General features: G+C 44.5%; 1 protein-coding gene across 35 annotated transcripts in view; it reads right to left on the reverse strand.

Moving 5' to 3' along the window:
* Nucleotides 1-20,144, reverse strand: part of SORBS1 (sorbin and SH3 domain containing 1) — a 200,782-nt gene that overhangs the window by 45,764 nt on the left and 134,874 nt on the right. For 30 of the 35 annotated variants that reach the window (XM_079975045.1, XM_079975021.1, XM_079975046.1 and 27 more), the window contains 7 exons: nucleotides 17,675-17,722; nucleotides 16,898-17,027; nucleotides 16,391-16,505; nucleotides 10,227-10,310; nucleotides 3,293-3,358; nucleotides 2,706-2,801; nucleotides 655-704 (listed from right to left, as the gene is read on the reverse strand). In XM_079975045.1, the coding sequence (XP_079831171.1) occupies nucleotides 655-704; nucleotides 2,706-2,801; nucleotides 3,293-3,358; nucleotides 10,227-10,310; nucleotides 16,391-16,505; nucleotides 16,898-17,027; nucleotides 17,675-17,722 (589 nt within the window). The remainder of the gene's footprint in view (nucleotides 1-654; nucleotides 705-2,705; nucleotides 2,802-3,292; nucleotides 3,359-10,226; nucleotides 10,311-16,390; nucleotides 16,506-16,897; nucleotides 17,028-17,674; nucleotides 17,723-20,144) is intronic. The other 5 variants (XM_079975013.1, XM_079975044.1, XM_079975019.1 and 2 more) reach the window with 5 other exon arrangements.

Here is a 20,144-nt window from a genome sequence, read left to right on the forward strand (position 1 = left end):
TATTCATTTCAACTCTGATTAGTTTGATTCAGAAAGGCAGAAAGAAAGCCTAAATTTCTACAGAGGAAGATTTTAAGAGAGAACATTTTTAGGTCCCTCCAATAACCTTTTGCCTGTGCTAATTTCAGGGCACACTTAGAACTAGAAATGTCACCCATATACCCTTTGAATCCAGCTTAAAGGTAAAGGTAAAGGGACCCCTGACCGTTAGGTCCAGTCGTGGCCGACTCTGGGGTTGTGGCGCTCATCTCGCTTTACTGGCTGAGGGAGCCGGCGTACAGCTTCCGGGTCATGTGGCCAGCATGACTAAGCCGCTTCTGGCGAACCAGAGCAGTGCATGGAAACGCCGTTTACCTTCCCACCAGAGTGGTACCTATTTATCTACTTGCACTTTGATGTGCTTTCGAACGGCTAGGTTGGCAGGAGCAGGGACTGAGCAACGGGAGCTCACCCAGTCGTGGGGATTCGAACCACCGACCTTCTGATCGGTGAGTCCTAGGCTCTGTGGTTTAACCCACAGCTCCACCCGCGCTTAGACACACATAAAATGCGATGTTGTACATGGGTACAGCTCTTAAAGGACCTGCAGCTACAGCCCCCAACACGATAAATGCTTCAAAACATCAACATCAGAGTGCAGCTTTCAAAACTTACTGAGGCAAATGATCCGAGGAAGTTTCTGGAGGAGAGGAGCCTGTCGTACTCTGCAAGAATCCAGACAAATAAGTCAGTGATATGCACAAGCTTTCATGCAAAGCAAAAGGAGACAGAGAGAGGGGGAGGGACTCCACTGAGCAATTTCTCACCCTAAATTCAAATCCTGGACTTTATACACTGATTCCGATTGGCGTGCATTTGATTGGAGGTTCCTTCACGGAAGTAAAAGATTTTAACTTGGGCCACGCCTTTGCACCGTGATTATTTGTCTGTCAATGCCTTATTTTAAAGAAAGCCTTAAGAAAAGTAAGGGAAATAAACTGCTCAGTGGGCGGCACATATTTATAATTACGGCCTCTGCAACTTCCTTCTGCCCAAGCCAATCACTTTCCAAAAGAAGATTATATTTCTCTAGCGTAGAAGGTAAAATGCATATGCACCAGATCATAAAATGCTTCTTTATTTTTTGTTTGTTTGTTTAAAGAAGCCGGTTTTCTTTTCGAACAATAAAAAGGTTGGGAGTGGATAGTGGATATCACACTTTGCAACTGCTAAGTGCCAAACCAGACATGATGTTCAATGCTTTCTTCCCACTGCGACACTGGATGGGATTTTTCTTGGGATTATGGTGAGGGCAAGGGCCAGTTTCCCCCTTCCTTAACCACCCTAGCCCTGATCCTGCTTGGGACACCCCCCCCCCAAAAAAAATTATTTGCTTTTCTTAGAAACAAAGCTATATATATGCACTTCAAATGCAAAGGCACATTTAGCCTCGTGTCTGGCTTGGCTCTTGCCAACAAAGGTCCATATAGTTAAAGCCATGGTTTTCCCAGTAGTGATGTATGGAAGTGAGAGCTGGACCATAAAGAAGGCTGATCGCCGAAGAATTGATGCCTTTGAATTCTGGTGCTGGAGGAGACTCTTGAGAGTCCCATGGGCTGCAAGAAGATCAAACCTCTCCATTCTAAAGGAAATCAGCCCTGAGTGCTCACTGGAAGGACAGATCCTGAAGCTGAGGCTCCAATACTTTGGCCACCTCATGAGAAGAGAAGACTCCCTGGAAAAGACCCTGATGTTGGGAAAGACGGAGGGCATAAGGAGAAGGGGACAACAGAGGACGAGATGGCTGGATAGTGTTCTCGAAGCTACCAGCATGAGTATGACCAAACTGCGACAATACAGTAATCCATCAGACATTAAAAGCTTCCCTAAACAGGGCTGCCTGTTGTTGTTGTTGTTGTTGTTGTTGTTACCCCACCCCAGACACTTTGGGTGGCTTCCAACAGATATAAAAACATAATAAAACATTAAGCCCCCCTCCCTTTTAACCTTCCCTAGATAGGGCTGACTTCAGATGTCTTCTAAAGGTTGTATAGTTATTTATCTCCTTGGCTCAGCGAGTCGCATAACTCCATACCCTCCCTAACATTTCTCCAATGAGAAACAGGGATGTCCTAAGGCAAAGTGGGACGTTCTGGGATCAAATCAGAAACCAGACGGCTTAGGTAAATTCAGAAATGTCCCAGGAAAATAGGGTCTGTAAAGTGCTCTGACCGCTTTTGAGATACCTTTTCCCCCCAACGCAGTAAGCCCACAATAATTACACACACAAAAATTAAAAGGGGTAAAAATAACCTTGGCAGGCCCACACATTGTTGAACCAAGCGGGTTTTGACTGTAAGCAATTTTGGATTTGGGCGCAATCCCCGGAACGTAAGTTGCGGGTTTACTGTACACCCTATTTTATTGATCACAGTTTAAGGTTTGGACATAATGCTAAACTGTGTGTGGCTGACTGGAAATGGAAACAGAAAAATTTCGATCACCTCACGGCTGCACCAGAAGAGGAGGGGAGCGTACACAAGCTCAAAGCTTGCCCAAACTCCTTCCAGTAACTGTAAACCATGGTTTAGTGTTACATCTGAATGCAGCCTCTGTGTAATACCATTTTCAGCAGCATTGTTTGCTAATTATCCAGCCGCAACCCGATTAGAGCAGAGGGTTTAGGAACAGGGATTAGCAAGCAGCGTGGAATGAAGAAGAAATACCTTCATCTGCTTCTTATCTTTATACATTTTCTCCATTTTTTCTATATCTGCCTCTAACTCAGTCTGATAGAGGTAGATGTCTTTTTCTGGGTCAGTCTGGTTAAAGAAGGAAGAAGAAGGAAGAAACAACACATAAGGGGAGGCAAAACAAAAGCTAATTCTGAAAAAACAGAGCCTTTTGTTTTAAAGTGACAAAGATAGACAAGACGAAAGTCAAATATTTTTCCATACTCAAATCCACAACTGGCTTAGATTCCCTTCTGAATTTGCCATGATCTAGTAGTGTTTCTTGTAAATATTTCTTTTTAAACCACTGAAAAAAATTCATTCGTACCGCACAAAACACTTGTTAGTACAATTATCGCTACAGATCACAAGAGCAAGGAGGCTGCTGTGATCCAACGAGGGTTAAAAGGAACGCTTTAAGGCTTCTTTTCAGCCTGCAACAAGGCATAAGGAATCCAAAATCAATTAAATCCAAACCACCACTTGCACTCACGTAAAATCCAAACATTGCTAGAGACTGAAAGCTGAAGCCACACAAACACACAGAAACCATACTATAGTACAACGTATGTTTGAATTACCTTTCTATCCTCTCTAGTAAGGATAGAGCAATCTCCCGGAGTATAATCCCAAATCTTTTTTGGAGGCTGATGGAAAGCAGAGGAGGAAATGAGGAAATGAAGGTAAGGAAAGACTTCACAAAGAACATGGAAACTGGATTAGAACAGAGGGAGTACATTGGGGGGAAATTGCATCAACACTGGAAATAAAATTGAAGAGGGGAAGGAAAGAAACAGGGGCTCAACCTGTTAAACCACAAACACAGGAGATTATGGGAGAGGGACAGAGGAAGCATGCATTGTGTTGCAGGGCTCGCTTTAGAAATTTGCTTGAAAGCACTTCCAATACAGTTTGCTAAAGAAACCAAACCAGGATAAAAAATAAATAATTGCACATTCTTTCCCCCCTGAAAAAAAGAAGGGGTATAGCCAAGATTTTCAAACAGAGCAAATTGTGGGGTTGCCTTTTTTTTTTCCTTTTAAATATCGATCCCCAGCCCCTTTCGCAGACTTCAAATACATACCATGTTAACAAATGGCTGAAATCCCAGAGGTGGCAGTGTGGGGCAATGAAAATGTAGAGTTATTCATGTCACCGTTTGAGCTACTTGTTGATCTTTTGCAAGGAACAGAAGGTGGAATTAAAAATTTAGTCAAAGGAGTGAATTAAGGACCCAGGTTTGGAAACCAGGTCCCAGGTCCCAACAGATCTGGGTTTGGGAGGTGCTACACAGAGCCCAAGGGGACGCAGGTGGCGCTGTGGGTTAAAGCCTCAGCGCCTAGGGCTTGCCGATCGAAAGGTCGGCGGTTCGAATCCCTGCGGCGGGGTGCGCTCCCGCTGCTCGGTCCCAGCGCCTGCCAACCTAGCAGTTCGAAAGCACCTCCGGGTGCAAGTAGATAAATAGGGACCGCTTACCAGCGGGAAGGTAAACGGCGTTTCCGTGTGCGGCTCTGGCTTGCCAGAGCAGCGATGTCACGCTGGCCACGTGACCCGGAAGTGTCTCCGGACAGCGCTGGCCCCTGGCCTCTTAAGTGAGATGGGCGCACAACCCCAGAGTCTGTCAAGACTGGCCCGTACGGGCAGGGGTACCTTTACCTTTACCTTTTACACAGAGCCCAAAGAACAGAAACTTGTACTGATGGGAATCAAAACCAGCAGCTTCTGCTGCTGGTGTAGCAGAATGAAAAAACCACCAGTGAGAAACAAAGCTGCCTTATCTTATGAAACTAGGAATGGAGATCCACTTCTATAACCTTTCGTTCAGTTTATCAGTCATCCAGCAACAAGAGTTCGCTGAGTGGCAGACAAAGGAAAAACAAACCCAACGTACACTGAAGAAACTAGGCTTGGGGGAGAAATTTAGGAAGTCTACACTATAGAGTCGATTGCCTTTTTTCTGAAGGCACCCACTTGTTTCTGCATTTCAGAATGCGGCCCACTCCAGAATCTGAACCCCGATGATGAATCTGAAAGGATGATCTGATGTCTGCCTTTTACCATTTTTCATTTTACTTTTAAAACTCCCCGCACCCACCTGCAGCTTGAAGCTGTGAAAATCGGCAGCTCTGCCACTCAGGTGGAAATCTCACAGGTGTACGCCATGATGTGCTGTTTCTCCCTGGCACTTAGTACAGAAAAAAAACAATATGGCTGCTCCCATACAGCAATGGGGCAGCCATTTTTGAAATTAAAAAATGGTTGCTGTATTGCTACATGAGGGCAGCCATATACCGTATTTTTCACTCTATAAGATGCACTTTTCCCCTCCTAAAAAGTAAGGGGAAATGTGTATGCGTCTTATGGAGCGCATGCAGGCTGCGCAGCTTTCGCTGAAGCCAGGAGAGCTTGCTCCCTCTTGCTCTCCTGGCTTCACTTCGCTGGAGAGCCGCTGCACAGCTTTCCCTCTCTGTGCAGCGCCCCTTCAGCGATGCGGGAGGAGAAATGGAAGGGGCTCCGCTTCTCCTGCCGCTTTGCTGAAATGACACTGCGCAGAGAGGGAAAGCTGTGCAGCGCCCCTTAAGCGAAGCGGCAGGAGAAATGGAGCCCCTTCCATTTCTCCTCCCACTTTGCGCAGAGAGGGAGAGAACATTTCCCCCCGTTGTTCTCCTCCTCTAAAACTAGGTGCGTCTTATGGTCGGGTGCGTCTTATAGAGAGAAAAAATACGGTACTTTTTCTGTATTAAATGCTGGCGAGGAATGGTACACCATGCCATACCATCCCTCCCAAGGAGATTTCCAACTTTAAAAGATGGTGGTTTCTAATATACCAGAAGCATGGGTGGCGTGACCAGAACAGCAGTACCCATCTAAATCAAGTAAAAACCAGGATTCACAGCAACAGGTTTGAGCTGTTCTGCCTTGAGCCCATGTGCTAACCTTTCATAGAGGAAATAGGAGCTTCCAGCAAAACCAAGACCAGAGTTGTGGAGATAACCACAGAAATGTTGGTCAACAGGCCAGTTGAAGCCAAAACATTGGGGGAAGTAGGTGCCACTGGGACTAACACACCTGGGAGGGCAGGGATGAAAGAAGAGTCATGGGAATCCATCATAGGCCCAGGTGGCAAGGCCAGAGTTGTCTGCACCAGTTGGAGCTAGTGGAAGCGGAAATTGAGGCAGCAGGAGAAACTGATAAAACATGGGCAGTAAGAGCCCATCCTGGACACCATTATTAGCACTTCATAGGCTATTTGAACCAACAGTGGCTCAGGCACTAATGTTGAGCACACAGAGTATATCTGTAGTGATTGTAGTTGAAGGAAATGCATGGTGCAGAAACGGAGATCAAATCAGAACAGGGCAGTCCCTCAAATGTTGGAGGGAATAATAGTCCTAATGTGATGGCCTATGTTTGTTGGCACAAGAAGGCCATAAACCAGGCTTCCTTAACCTCAGCCCTCCAGATGTTTTTGGCCTACAACTCCCATGATCCCTAGCTAGCAGGACCAGTGGTCAGGGATGATGGGAATTGTAGTCTCAAAACATCTGGAGGGCTGAGGTTGAGGAAGCCTGCCATATCTTGAGATATCGTGGTGCAAGGGAGGAGAGATGAGGTTGGCTGTCCCACCAGGGGCAATTGTCCCATTGGACTTAGCTTCAGTCCAGTAGGGGACTAAAACACATACCAATGCACCATGGGCAACGGTTGTCCAGATTTGACTGTGGCCTTGAAAAAAGCCATGTTGTCCCCAAGCTCACTGTCAGAGACCAATGAAAAATGGCGTGAGTCACCTTTAAAAGGGGTCCTCAGGGTGTTCCGACAGAGGTTTCTCTCTCTATCCCAGGCATGGCCAAACGTGGCCCTCCGTATGTTTTGGGACTGCAACTCCCATCATCCCTAGCTAACAGGACCAGTGGTCAGGGATGATGGGAATTGTAGTCTCAAAACATTTGGAGGGCCAAGTTTGGCCATGCCTGCCCTAATCCAAACTGGTACTTCAATATGCTCAAATGAAACACATGCCAAAATAAAGCTTTCGGTCAGAAATCATGTTTCCTAATGGCTTTCAGTTCCAGCTTATTTTGGGGAGCCTGGTATTCAGTACTGGGGAGTCGTGGGTTATTCAGGGGTACAAACCCCCCTAGTTGCTTATTCACAGATATAGTGGAAGCAATGGTCATTATGTTTGAGAGAAGCATCTCATAGAGAACAGTCTCCTTGTAACGGGATATCATTTGGGGGTAATTCACAGATTTCCTTATTCCTAAGTATTAACCTGAGGGCATCACATGTTAAAAAAACAAGCCATCAGGATGACTGGAGTTTTTGCTGGGGAAATGTAAAGAAGCACAGTTTATATATATCTAGGCTGTTCATGCCTTTCTGTGCTGAGTGGGGAACAAGGAAACAGCTTCAAACTCATCTTGGCAAATGTTTCACAGACAAAGGGTTTTGTTTTGTTTTTTATGATTTCACAGCAAAACACTTCTTTCTCTGCTCTTTCAGCTAAAACCTCACCTCCTTCCTGCCCATATTGGCAGATTTTACACTGAAAAAGGACCCTGTTATAAATTCAATGTAGGCCTATTAAAATGGCTATCTCTAATGGAATAATCTGCCCTTCTAATCCCTAGCTTGGTATCCAGATTTCCCACTTAAGAGGATTCCCATGCCTTTAATAGGGATCTTAAAGTGAGAATTTCAACAGTGGAGCTTTCCTTGGCACTGTGGGGGTAAGCAAAGGGGAATTTGCTGAACTTCACTTTGCTGATAGCATTTTGCACTTTTGTAAAAGTGAAAAAAGAAGAAAACTGAATGAATGTTTAGATGGAATCTGATCGCTAACTGGGAATGTAGTCGGAACACTGCAGAGTGCATTTTCACAGTCCTAGAAGCCACAAATTTCATGGCTCTTACAACCAGGGATGTAAGGAGCCCAGATTTCCATTCCACCCTGTATTCATTGATGCTTCTGTTTGCTCCAGTTCATCAACTGCCAAAAACAATGCTATTTGTAATCGCTGTCCACTGTGGCAAAATTACGCAGCTTAATTGATTACATAAATTATATTGTCATCGCATTGTTCCACTCCATTCAATTTAAATGCAGAGGAAACAATGCAATCGAGGGGGAAACAGAACCCATTATCTATCATTTGTAAATTGTCAGAAACAACAGTGTATACCAATTGTATTGTGTGGATTGTTTTCCGTTCTAGACATGGAATTAATAAGAAAACGTTGGCAATTTCTGCTCCTGTTTCACCCCAATTTATACCGTATTTCCCCCTCTATAGGACCACTTTTTCCCCTCCAAAAATGAAGCGGAAATGTGTGTGCGTCCTATGGAGCGAATGCAGGCTCCTTGGCTTCAGCAATAGCAACGCGAAGCCTCCGAAGCGCAGAAGGAGTGCTCCCTCCGCGCTCCTTGGCTTCGCATTGCTTTCGCTGAAGCCTGGAGAGCGAGAGGGGTCGGTCCGCACCGACCCCTCTCACTCTCCAGGCTTCCAAGGTAGCCGCCTGAAGCCTCCAGGAGAGTCTTGCTCTCCTGGCTTCAGCAAAAGGAACCCGAAGCCTGCGGAGCGCAGCAGGAACTTGCACTGCGCTCCGAAGGCTTCAGGGATGGCCGCCTTCGGAGCGCAGAGCGAGTTCCCGCTGCGCTCCGCAGGCTTCGGGTTCAGCAAAAGGAAGCCTGGAGAGCGAGAGGGGTCGGTCCGCACCGACCCCTCTCACTCTCCAGGCTTCCAAGGTAGCCGCCTGAAGCCTTCAGAGCACAGTGGGAACTCCCGCTGCGCTCCGGAGGCTTTGGGTGAACGCACCTTGAACACACAGAATGCACCTTGTTTTAGAGGGGGAGAACAAGAAAATAAAATTCTCCCTCTCTCTGCGCAGCACCCCTTCAGCGAAGCGGCAGGAGAAATGGAAGGGGCTCCATTTCTCCTGCCACTTCGCTGAAGGGGCACAGAGCAGAGAGGGGGAGATTTTTTTTTTCTTATTCTCCCCCTCTAAAACAAGGTGCGTCCTATGGTCCGGTGCGTCCTATAGAGTGAAAAATACAGTAATTTGCTCAAGGGAGTGGTGGTTTTGATCACCTGGCTCTCTTGAATCCCCATAACGTGCAAAAGGAAACCTAGATCTGTTCCACTTCTTACGAAACTGGAGGAATAGGCTCAGGTGGGAATAGTTCGCAATGCTTAACACCCTTCATGGTCAAAGGTGTGGGCTCTTGATCTGGCAGAGACGTTAACCCAGGGACAATTTTTCTGATCAATGGGACCCATTTATTCAACATACAAGAGGAAAAACTCAGGAGGATTTTCTGGGCAGACTTGATGCCAAAGAACCCTCAGTCCTAAGCTTCTGGTGTAAGTTTAGGCCTTGGCTGACACTAATGGGAGGGAGCCGCCTTCCTAATTTATCATGTTAATATACAAAACATGTGCCCCAAATTTAGTTGTTAGGATAGGTTTTTTTAAAAAATTAATTCTGCATTTCATGAGTATAAGGTGTGGAAATCTTAATAAAAATTATTTCAAGAGCAAAAATTGGGTGGATTGCAATTGGTTTCAGAAGTCATCCCATGAAAACTGTGCCCAACCAGAAATGTTCTAAAGTTACGTAAGAATGGATTAACCATCAAAAACTTTCAATTTCTGTTGGATTCTGCATGCAGGACTATCTGTGTGAATGGGGTGCATAATCCGTCCCAGCAGAATTCTTCCACCTGGTTGCCTCTCAAAAATATGAACACGAACATGAAACCACCATAATAATTTAATATTGGTAAAGCACCTACAATATGCTAGGCAGGGTGCATAAATGCAACACGACAATGGAATCAAATTCTCAGTTCGGTTGTTTGTGTTGCAGCATTCTGATATGACACTCCTGCACCTGAAACCCACTGAATAATGTGGAAAAGATTAACACAATGGGTCTGTCCATCAGGACATTTCTGGGATTTTTGCCGTGACTGCAGCTTCCTCAGAGCACCGTGGCTGGGAGAAAAGCAGCGGTACACAGGGAGCGAGGGACAAGGTATGTGTATGGTACAGGATTCATCCTGCTGGCAGGAAGCTGGCCAAAGATTTCAGGAAAGAGTTGGCAAGAGTTGATGAGGGCATCCTGGTTTGAAGTTATTTAGCAAGAAAGAAAATGGCCGTCTATGCTGTTGCTAGCGGAATGGGAAGCACCCACTGGAAAATAAAGGAAATCGCATTTCTCATGAATTGTAGTGGCCTACTAAACTTCAGCATATGACTGGCCACTAGTACTGCTGACACAGGTTTAGTGAATTCCAGATATCATCAAGAGGCTGTACATCTGTGGCTTGATGCGCAAACAGAAATACTTTTTGCTTTTTTTGTTGTTAAAAAACCCCCCAAGGTTGCATTTTTTGTGTGTGTCTTACGGTCATAACTATAATCAGAATGGAGGAGGGAGTGTTGCATGTGTGTTTTGTAAGGCAGGCTGGGTTTTTGTTTTTTTTTAATGGCTGTGACCATCAAAACTTACCGGTTTCCCAAACTCCAATTCCGAAAAGAATTTATACCAAGGCTCATTCTTTAAATCTATCTCTTCTGGGCTTATATCCCGAGTCTAAAGGAGTTGGTGATACAGGAATGGAAGAAAGAGAACGACAACATTATGCAGAGAATAGGAAAGGGCTGTTAAAGATGCAGCGTTCTGCGTCCCCCCACTGCGGCTTATGAGGCATTCAGTTGGCAGCCTACACCCCATTACTTGGCAATGTAAGCTGCGGTCACACACAGCTCCTTGGGAGTAAGTACCATTGAATTCAATAGCACTTGCATCTCAGTAGACAGGCATAGAATTGAACTGATAAGTCACTGGAGAAACTCCATTTCAATATGGAGTGTCAAAGGTGTCAGGGAAGGAAGATGGGTCATTTCTGAACCAGGACAGATAATGGCATTACAGTGGTACCTCGGGTTACATACGCTTCAGGTTACATACGCTTCAGGTTACAGACTCCGCTAAGCCAGAAATATTACCTCAGGTTAAGAACTTTGCTTCAGGATGAGAACAGAAATCGTGCTCCGGCGGCGCAGCAGCAGGAGGCCCCATTAGCTAAAGTGGTGCTTCAGGTTAAGAACAGTTTCAGGTTAAGTACGGACCTCTGGAATGAATTAAGTACTTAACCCGAGGTATCACTGTATTGACAAGCAAATTAAGGAGGAGAACTAGTGAAATCAAATTTCCCCTCAGCTGAAATGCAGACGACATGGTCAGCAACAGCGGGGCGACATATGGAGACACGTGACTTTCCTTTTCACTAAATAGAACATGTGAATAAAGCCTGTTAAGTCCTGCTTAAATTTCCAGAGCAATCCACTCGGAACATCCAATTGCTGAAAAACACCCTTCTGCAAAATTAAGACTTTGGGTCGCAATTTACATTGCGACCCCTCCCGCCTCAGCTACCCTCCCCCCATTTATGTGTCGGTGCAGAACACGGCATCTTTAACAGCACATGAATATGTGAGAAACCCTTTTTCATAAATGGCAAACAGGATGAAGGGTGAAATTCTAAACTAAAGAGGATGCAGTTAGAGAACAAGAAAGCATGTTACTGAGAAGTCTCTAAGGGGAATGGACACACAAGACTCTGTTCTGTTAGACCACCAACATTTAATACAAGGGTAAAAGTTAAGAGTTCAGACAAAACCAACAGAGTAGGGACAGGACAGGACAGGAACAGAATGACTACCAAGAAAGGCTCTCCCTTTTTGTACTTAGATTCTGTTTTAAAGCAACAAGCTGGAGCTCTTAATGATGTAGTTAATTAGAACCACAGTACACTTGAATACCGGAGCACATTTAAACATTGGCTCTTAGTGGAGCAGACCGCTTTGCATCAAATATAAAACAAGTTGAGGTGTACCTGATACTATATTTTTGAAATCTGGGAAATGTGCTGACTCCACCTGGGTTAAAAGGTGATTTAATCATCCCAAACGATAGCTACTGCACAGTGTTTTGGTTCCATTCTCCTTGGATGATGTTAGCACGAGGGACTGAATATAGCAGAAAAATGTTTTGCTTGGCGAGCGCAGATGGACTCCAAACTCAAAATGAAAGTGACATTCCAGCTATACAAAGCGACTAACATTCTTGTTGGTCCCAGGAATACACCTCCCCCCCATTATTTCTGTGCTTTGGGGTCACTTGACTGTAGCAGTGAGATTGTCTGACAAATTACAGAGATGTGTTTTTTTATATATATAGTTTAGGAGGGAGCAAGCAATATTGACATTTGCTTTCTGGCTCATCATAAGTCAATCGCTTTCCCCAATCTTTCCACTGTAAAAAGATGCTATGAGATCCTTAACTGTCAAGGGCGCTAAAGACATTAGCCCTTGGTTGAGATGAGTCATGTTGACTCAGGCCTCCTCTAGCAAAGTCCCAGAAGCCCTTACAGAGTCTGCTAGACACATTGCAGGCCTGATTGGTATTTTTCTAAGTACCCCTTAGCAGCCCAAAGCAAATAAAAATAGTAAGCTCTCGCATTCCACAAAACTCTTTCTGCTAGTTCAACAAGGATTCCAATTAGCAGGAACCAAATACCAGATAACTCTTGTTTTCACTTTCAACACATCTCAAATGTTTAAACTACTTGTGATATTACGCATGCCTGAGTCCTGTGCTCGGAATCGACACAGATATAAAAAACGCTGTGAAAATGCTTTTTTAAAAAAATACATTGAATTTTGCATGGCTCCCTTTCGCCATCTAGTGCCACATTTGCATATTGCACCTTAAAACACAATTAAAGCTTTTTATTTGCAGCTGTATAGCTGAGTCCCTGGTCTCTTTTCCCCACCTCTGAACCAGTTAAGGACTTGGTAAGGGTGCGGAGGAGATTAATCCTTACCACCCTAGCTGCAATTTGCCCCAGAGAAACCTTCCCACACTAGGGTTCTAGAAGAGAGTTTTTAGACAAAACCACTCAAAAGCCTTCTAAAACTTAAAGAAAAAAATTTGCCTTGTAAGGCTGGAAACCTGGACAAACTTTAATTGAGGTAGGAGAAGTTCAGAATTAAACTGCTCTATACCTCTCTGCCTGTGAGACGAGCAAACCTATGACAATGTTGTAACCATATATGTAAGCTGTCGACTGCTAGCCTATGACACTTTCATGTATTTAGTCCCATCATTCCATTCCATTCTTAGATAAATTTGGAATTTCTGGGGTACAGAAGAATCCTTCCAACACACACAGACAACCAAATACATATTTAAATGTTCATTTTCTCTCAAAATATATATTTAAATGTGCATTTTGGTATGTCCAAACTGCACAGCTAATGCTGGATCACGACAGTTGGAAAAGTGTAAGATCTGACGGACAGCTAAGTTCCAATCAGGAAGAGATTCAGGTCCTTTTGTTTAGAAATCTGCAAAGACTTAATTCCTCAAGCATCTCTAGTAGTCTTCTTTGCAAGTATCAGGCTGTAAAAAAGGACAATCACTGTTCTGAGGGCTTTTCTGATACTGGAGGTGAGACAGCCTGGGGAGAAAGTGCTTGAGCTATACAGAGCTTAAGGCTCCCACTTAGATGTGAACAGGTTTCAGATGTGTGAATAATCTGTGCCTGGCCAGAGCATCATTCAGAAGATTTTAAAGCTAGAAGCTGATTTATTTTAATGGCAGAATGGGCCCCCTGAAGGCTATGCATCACAAGTGAGTGGCCACAGGTACAAGAAAAAAACAACACCCACTATGAAAATGAAAACACAAAATGTGTCAGTGTTTGTAACAACTGGTGTAGCTGCTCTGTGAGCCGCCTACTGTGGTCTTCTAGCAGTTCAAACTGTTCCAGTAGCCGACGCTGAGTGCTTTCCTGATCCTCAGATCCTAGCCACTCCAGCGTCGCTGCAGACAGTTACAGCTTGCCACCAACTGCTCCAACGCACAGTCACTGACACCACCAAGACTCATCAGCTCCCTGCTGAGATGCTGTCAGTCGTTTTGCACTCTGCACATGCTCAGAAACACTGGGCCCATAACCTGTCAGTGTTTGTAAAAAACAACAACAACAAAGGAAAGGGTTCTGACCTCCCTTTGTCTCCTCAGCCTGGTCCTCAGACCCTTGTTGGCATAAAAGAGTCCACAAGAATATCCTTGCAGAGTGCTTTCTGCTTTTATTCTTAAAAGTCTTTGTGCAAATGCGACTGACACACAACAACACTACCAGCTTTCACCAACCAACCAACCAACCCTACATTTCTCAAAAATGGGGGAAAGGGCAGGGGGAAAGAATCAGTGGCATAGCCTGGGGGGCGGGCCCCCGAGGCAGTTTCCCTGGGTGCAAAATTTCAACACCCGGTGCTGCCTCAATACAGCTGCATGCTTCCATCGCTGGGCTCCGTTGGAAACGGCTTCTCCATGCGAACCAGGAAGTGACCTCTGCAGATAACAAAACGACTCTTCTTATCTCTGCAGCTGCAATTTCCTGGGTGAGGTGGACGCCATTAGGCATCTGAATGCACAGGCGTCCTCTGTCCATTTCCCTCGCCTCCATCCCTCCACGCAGTCCCGGGCACTGGCAACCCACGCCACAGCACTGGGAAGAAGGGACACACTGAGCCCAATAAATTGCACAGGCCTAGCTCCCTTAGCTGAAAAAACACATGCCAAGTGACCATCCCTTGTGATGGTTTACACCACTGTCAATAGAGAACTGAGCATGAAGACGTGGGGTCAGCCATTTAAAACATTAACACTAGACCTGAAGGGGAGTATGCTGTTACCAAAAACAAAAGACAGCAAAAGCTCTAGCTCTACATTCTGAATGATGTTCCTTGCAAGCATAAGGTGTTCCATGTGTGTGCTTGCCCAGAACTAGTTTGTCTGCTTGGACATCATAGCAAAGAACGGAAAAAATCAAAAGGGCGGCTACACACGAGAGAGGAAAAGTCAGTGGCTTGTTCACAATCCTCCTAAACCACGATCATTTGAACTGAGCCAATTATCGTATTTTTAACGCAGACTTCCTTCTGCCTAATGAGAAACAGCTTCGAAACTTCACAAAGCTCTATACAAACATAAAATGCTGCCTTGTGCAGATCACAGGGAAATAGGAAGCCGCCTTTTATGGACTCAAACCCTTGGGCCATCCACCTCAGAATTGTCTACACTGACAACTACAGTTTCTCTCCAGTGCCTCAGACAGAGGACAGTGGTGGGTTTAGGGGAGCAGAACTTTGGTGGCACCACAACCCACATACAAACAAGTCATGCTGCCATCAACTGAACACAACCAGCCCAACTCTGGACCCCCTAACCTCTCGCAATGTCTGTGAGGTGCAAAAGACCCGCGTTATGCTGACACAACCCCCTATACTAACACTATGCAACAGAATGAAAAAACAACACGCCTTCCCTCTCTTTCCCCCCAAACTGCAGGATGTCTATGACAAAAGTGTCTCTCACTACATCCAGGCATACCCAAAGTCCGTTTCGGGGGCCTAATCCTGGCCCCCATGGCAGTTTATTTCCTGGGATAAAATCCTAAAACAAACCTCAACATCTTCAATCCTAAAAAAAGGTCAGTAACTTTGGTTGGCCCTCAACGCCCTTTACTTCATCAAATATGGCCCTCTTTGGAAAAAGTTTGGACACCACTGTCAACGAACTGTGAAGAAGACTCCATGACAGGCACCTCCAACCTTCAGCCCTCCAGATGTTTTGGACTACAATCCCCATCATTCCTGACCACTGGTTCTGTTAGCTAAGGCTCATGGGAGTTGTAGGCCAAAACATATGGAGGGCTGAAGGTTGGGGATGCCTGCTCTATGAATTGAAAGCGGAGATGGCATGTACCTCCCCCCCATTTGTTTGTTTTGTAACACAAGAAAATCTTTAATTAAAAAACCTATGATGTAGAATGGAAGGCGAGAGGCGGGGTGTGGGTGAGTTGCTGAATTTTGGCCTCACACAGGGTGCTGGAGATACTCTATGGTCCATTTAGCCCATTATTATCTCTGCAAGATGGCACTGACTCTACAGCAGCCTACAAATATAATGATGCTCTCCAGATATTTTGAAACACACCTTCCGTCAGACGCAGCTGAGCTTTCGCCCACAAGTGGAGCTTTTGCCCAGGACACTTGCTGCATGGGGAAGGAGCACAGATGAATTTATGAAACCCAAACTCATTGGTTGGAGCTGCATGCGGAGGTTCGTAGGTTTGATCCCTAACATCTCCATCTGAAACTCTGTAGGGTCATTATGTTCCGAACCTTGGCCACAGGAAGAACCCAAAAGCAAAAGAGAAGAAACAAAGCCTGCTTTCTCTTAACTTAAAAACCTTGTGGAAACTCTCCTGTTCAAAACTCATTGTTGCTTAGATTCCACACTGATTGCACCAATAACACAAGGCCCACCACCCAACAGACTGTGGTGTCCAACATGGATTATTAAGTATTTGGCAAGCGAACCAACCACATTCAACACACTCCAAAGAACTTTTCAACGGTGAAGGGGCCTTGGCCTATTCACCAGCTGTTTTCGAACAGGATGGAGGATTTTTAAGCTGTTAAATATAAGTTTAGACGGAAACTTAAAAAACAAGACTGTAAAACCTAGCCACATGGAAGCATGCCAGCGGTGCAGGAAGAGGGGAAAGCGTATTAGTAAGATAAAATTAACATTACCAATTTTTCATTGTTCAGAACAGAGGACCTTCCTGGCTGATATTCATAAATGCTTTTAGGTTCAGCGCGGTATTTTCTTGTGTCCACCTTCTTGTCCGGAGGTTCCCAATCATTCCTGGGGCGGAATATAGTTTGTTGTTGTTACAGAAACGAAATATTTTCACTGGGCGGTTAATCCTAGTTTAATCACAAAAACGCTTCAATCAAAAGCAGAAATCAGGCTTGGAGCACCGCGCGGTTCAAATTAGGGGCGTGGGGAGTTTCTTCAACTTCCTACACGGATACGCCAAAGCATAATTCTAGTTGTCAAAAATGCGCTGGAGCCCATTAACCAAACTGTAATTACTGCCTTATGTTTGGAACCAGATGCACGCACAAAGTATTCAAGCACCTCTGCTTTCTCACTGCGCCAAACACACTTGGTTTGAACTGAGGGAAAACTCAGAGGCTTGTGGCAAAACAGGTGGCGCAAGTTAAAGCGCTCCTGGTAAGGAGAAACCAAGTTACCTTTCAGTGCTCGGTTTAAGAGAAGAGGTACGAGCTGGTAAAGGCAGAGTGGCAGACCTCTTGACCACCTTCTCCATGTCGATAGTGTCGTTTTCACTCTTGGAACGGGGTACTGAAGTCTGTGCTCTTGCTGAAAAGGGAGCATTAAAAAAACACACAACATGGTTACGTCTGAAAGGGAAACAACAAGATCTCAATGTTCTAAAACGTTAAAGGTTTTGCGTTCTAGAAGCACCACGATTCTCCTGCAGTAATGGGATTCAACAAACAGTCCACCAACACGTTCTCTTCTTTTTTTTTATAATAATATTTATTAAAGTTTCAAAAAAATTACAAAGATGAAAAAAGAAAAAGAAAACAAAAAATACAAAATACAGAAAAAGTAAAAAAGCAATTAAAAACATTTCAATCTTTCCATGTCTTGTCTTTCATTTACTTATTTCCCTGACCTCCTCACACCTCCCTCTTTTGTATTCTAGTTCAATAGTTGTTTCAGCAAGTTGCATTTATCTTGATACTTTATCGTAATATATTATAACTTTACATTTTTACATGTTAACAATCCATTTTTACATACCCCTTAACCACATTATTGCTAAAACCACTTAGCTTCATTCCAACCTCCCTCTAACATTCCTTAATTTTACAGTGTTTCTGTAAATAAACTTTAAATTTCTTCCAATCTTCTTCTACCACCAACACGTTCTCTTTCATAACATTCAAATCTTTAGCGTTTACATGAGTTCACTTCAGATGTCGAAACATCCAGATACTTACTGTCTTTGTAAAAGGAGTACTGAGGCACATAGGAATCGGAATCTTCATCTGGAAAACAAACGATTTACAATCACCACAGGTATTTCATTATGCACCTATGACTTAAAAGAGTTTCGCCTTCTGTCCTTACAGGGTTCCAAGGGCAAATGCAGGTATTGTTTTCAGTGTTCTCATCCCTGTGGGGAACGGCAGCAGGAGAAAATGAGAGAGGGGAGAGAGAGAGAGAGGTCTGCAAGGTTCCTCTCTAACCATGGAAAAGGCAGGTGTTTGAAATACTGCAGGTATTCCTTTCGGCACCAGCTGAAAACCTCTTTGCCTAAACGACCCCACACAGTAGTTTAGAAAGTTTGCATGAGCTTTGATTTGTTTTGTCTGTTCTATTCTGGTTTTAAACTTTCTGGATGTTTTAAACTATGGGAATATCTTTTTCAGTGATAATTTTATTGTTTTAACATTTTTGTAAACCACTTTGAGGTTTGTTCTCTAATCCAGTGGAATATAATTTTTACGAAATACATAAATACACAAGTGTTCCCATGTTTACCTTCCATGCTTGACTACTAGAATGACTGGATGATGATGATTTTATTTATTTGCCGCCCACCTGGCTGGGTTTCCCCAGCCACTCTGGGCGGTTCCCAACAGAATATTAAAAACACAACAAAACATCAAACATTAAAAACTTCCCTTCAGATGCCTTCTAAAAGTCAGTTAGTTGTTTATTTCCTTGACATCTGATGGGAGGGGGTTCCACAGGGTGGGTGCCACTACCAAGAAGGCCCTCCACATCAACTCAGCATCTTATTATGCTCAGTTTTAGCAAACTTGTGTTCAAAATTACATATAAGTACATATGTCTTTCTTCTTCCTCTTCAGAGTAACAGCATTCGTGAAAGAATGTCCATCAATCTAGATATATAGGAATCCTATTTTTCATAGGGACTGCCAAAAATATCCTCATTCCCAACACCTTAGCAGCACTGATTAGCAAAAAAGGAATAAAATAAATAAACGGTGGGTTGGAAAATGTGTGCTGGCATTCCATTCATGCCTAGAAAGACTATCCATTACCTCCTGCCCATTACCCATCAACAGTTCTGAGTCCTTCACATTTGACTGACCAGTTTCTACTATGTTTGTATGAAGATCCAATAATCCTCAAGCAAGGTCACACCTCTATATTCTGAGGACCCCTGGCAGCATTTTAGCTGTTGCAGAATTCTCATGGTACAGAATTGTTTGGGAAGGCTGACCTGGAGGTTTCCACTGCCTTAAAGTGGAAAGAAGAAGCCTTCTGAGTCAGGCAGGCAGATGGACTCAGCCTGTCTGCATGCCAGCCGACACACCTGAACGTCAGCTTGCTCAGAGAGAGATGTCAGGCCCTGATGTTTATTTACAAGGCTACAAGGATTCTCGTTGGCTCCCCTTGCCACCTGATTCCCACTGAGCTGAAAGCTTCACTCCATCATCTGGTCATCTGCACCTGACAGTTTAGGTTGGCTATCAGTTTTCTCAGCTTGAAGGCTGCCACTGTGGCACAGAAGAAAAGCACTTGGGTCCATTGCCCAAGTCCCCAGTTCTCTTGCCTCAAGCAAGAGCAAAAACCTTCTTGAAGCGATGGCAGCCTCCTGCTGCAGAAAGCGTTCCTTCTCTGTAACAATAAAACAGACCCGCAAGCTTTAAAACAAGCTAGAAATCTGCTTTTTCACCACCCAATGCTCCAAAACAGCACGCAGGCTGTCGTCCTAGGCTTGGCATACTCAGCAAGGTTCCTGCGGCAGCAATCTCATTATAAGACGTTGCCACAAATAGTTTGCCATGGTGCTCAACAAGGGCTTAGGAACGTCACTCCCTCCTCCTCCTGCAACATGGCTGAGATGCATCTAGTAATCGCAGTAGGTGACAGAATCACAATTCCACACCAGACGGTTTCAAACCTTAGTGTCCTGGGTCGCTCTGTAGCATCAGACGCAACACTGCTGGTACCTCAAAGGGACTGAAATATTCTAAACATTCATTTGCTGCTAAGTGGCTTCCAAGTCCATGTTGTAAATAACTTTATCACACAGGCATTCCTTGCAATGCATAGCATTTTGTCTGAAGGCCTCAAATGCCCACATAAGATGGAACAGAATCTTGTTATCCGGGATCTCTGACACAGGTTCTTCTGCCACCAGAGATCATTTTTTTAACCCCCAGCGTCAGACGGTGAGCCTGGAGACTCATACATGCAAAACACATGCGTTTCCAAAAGGGTTTTTCTAAAGTCTTGAGCTATGGGCCACTTTTACAGACAGCATGCCAGATTCAGCACATCTAAGAGCTTGTAGTTGTTGCCACTGAGAGTGCACCAACTATGGAAAGGCAGCCCCCAGCAAGCCCCACACCAGCAACACGGGTTACAAATATCTAAGTTTAATTAGAAGTGCAGATAATCCAATGGGGGAGGGGGCTGGAATCAGAGGAGCTT

Source organism: Podarcis cretensis, assembly GCF_951804945.1.
Source record: "Podarcis cretensis genome assembly, chromosome: 5".
NCBI lineage: Eukaryota > Metazoa > Chordata > Lepidosauria > Squamata > Lacertidae > Podarcis > Podarcis cretensis.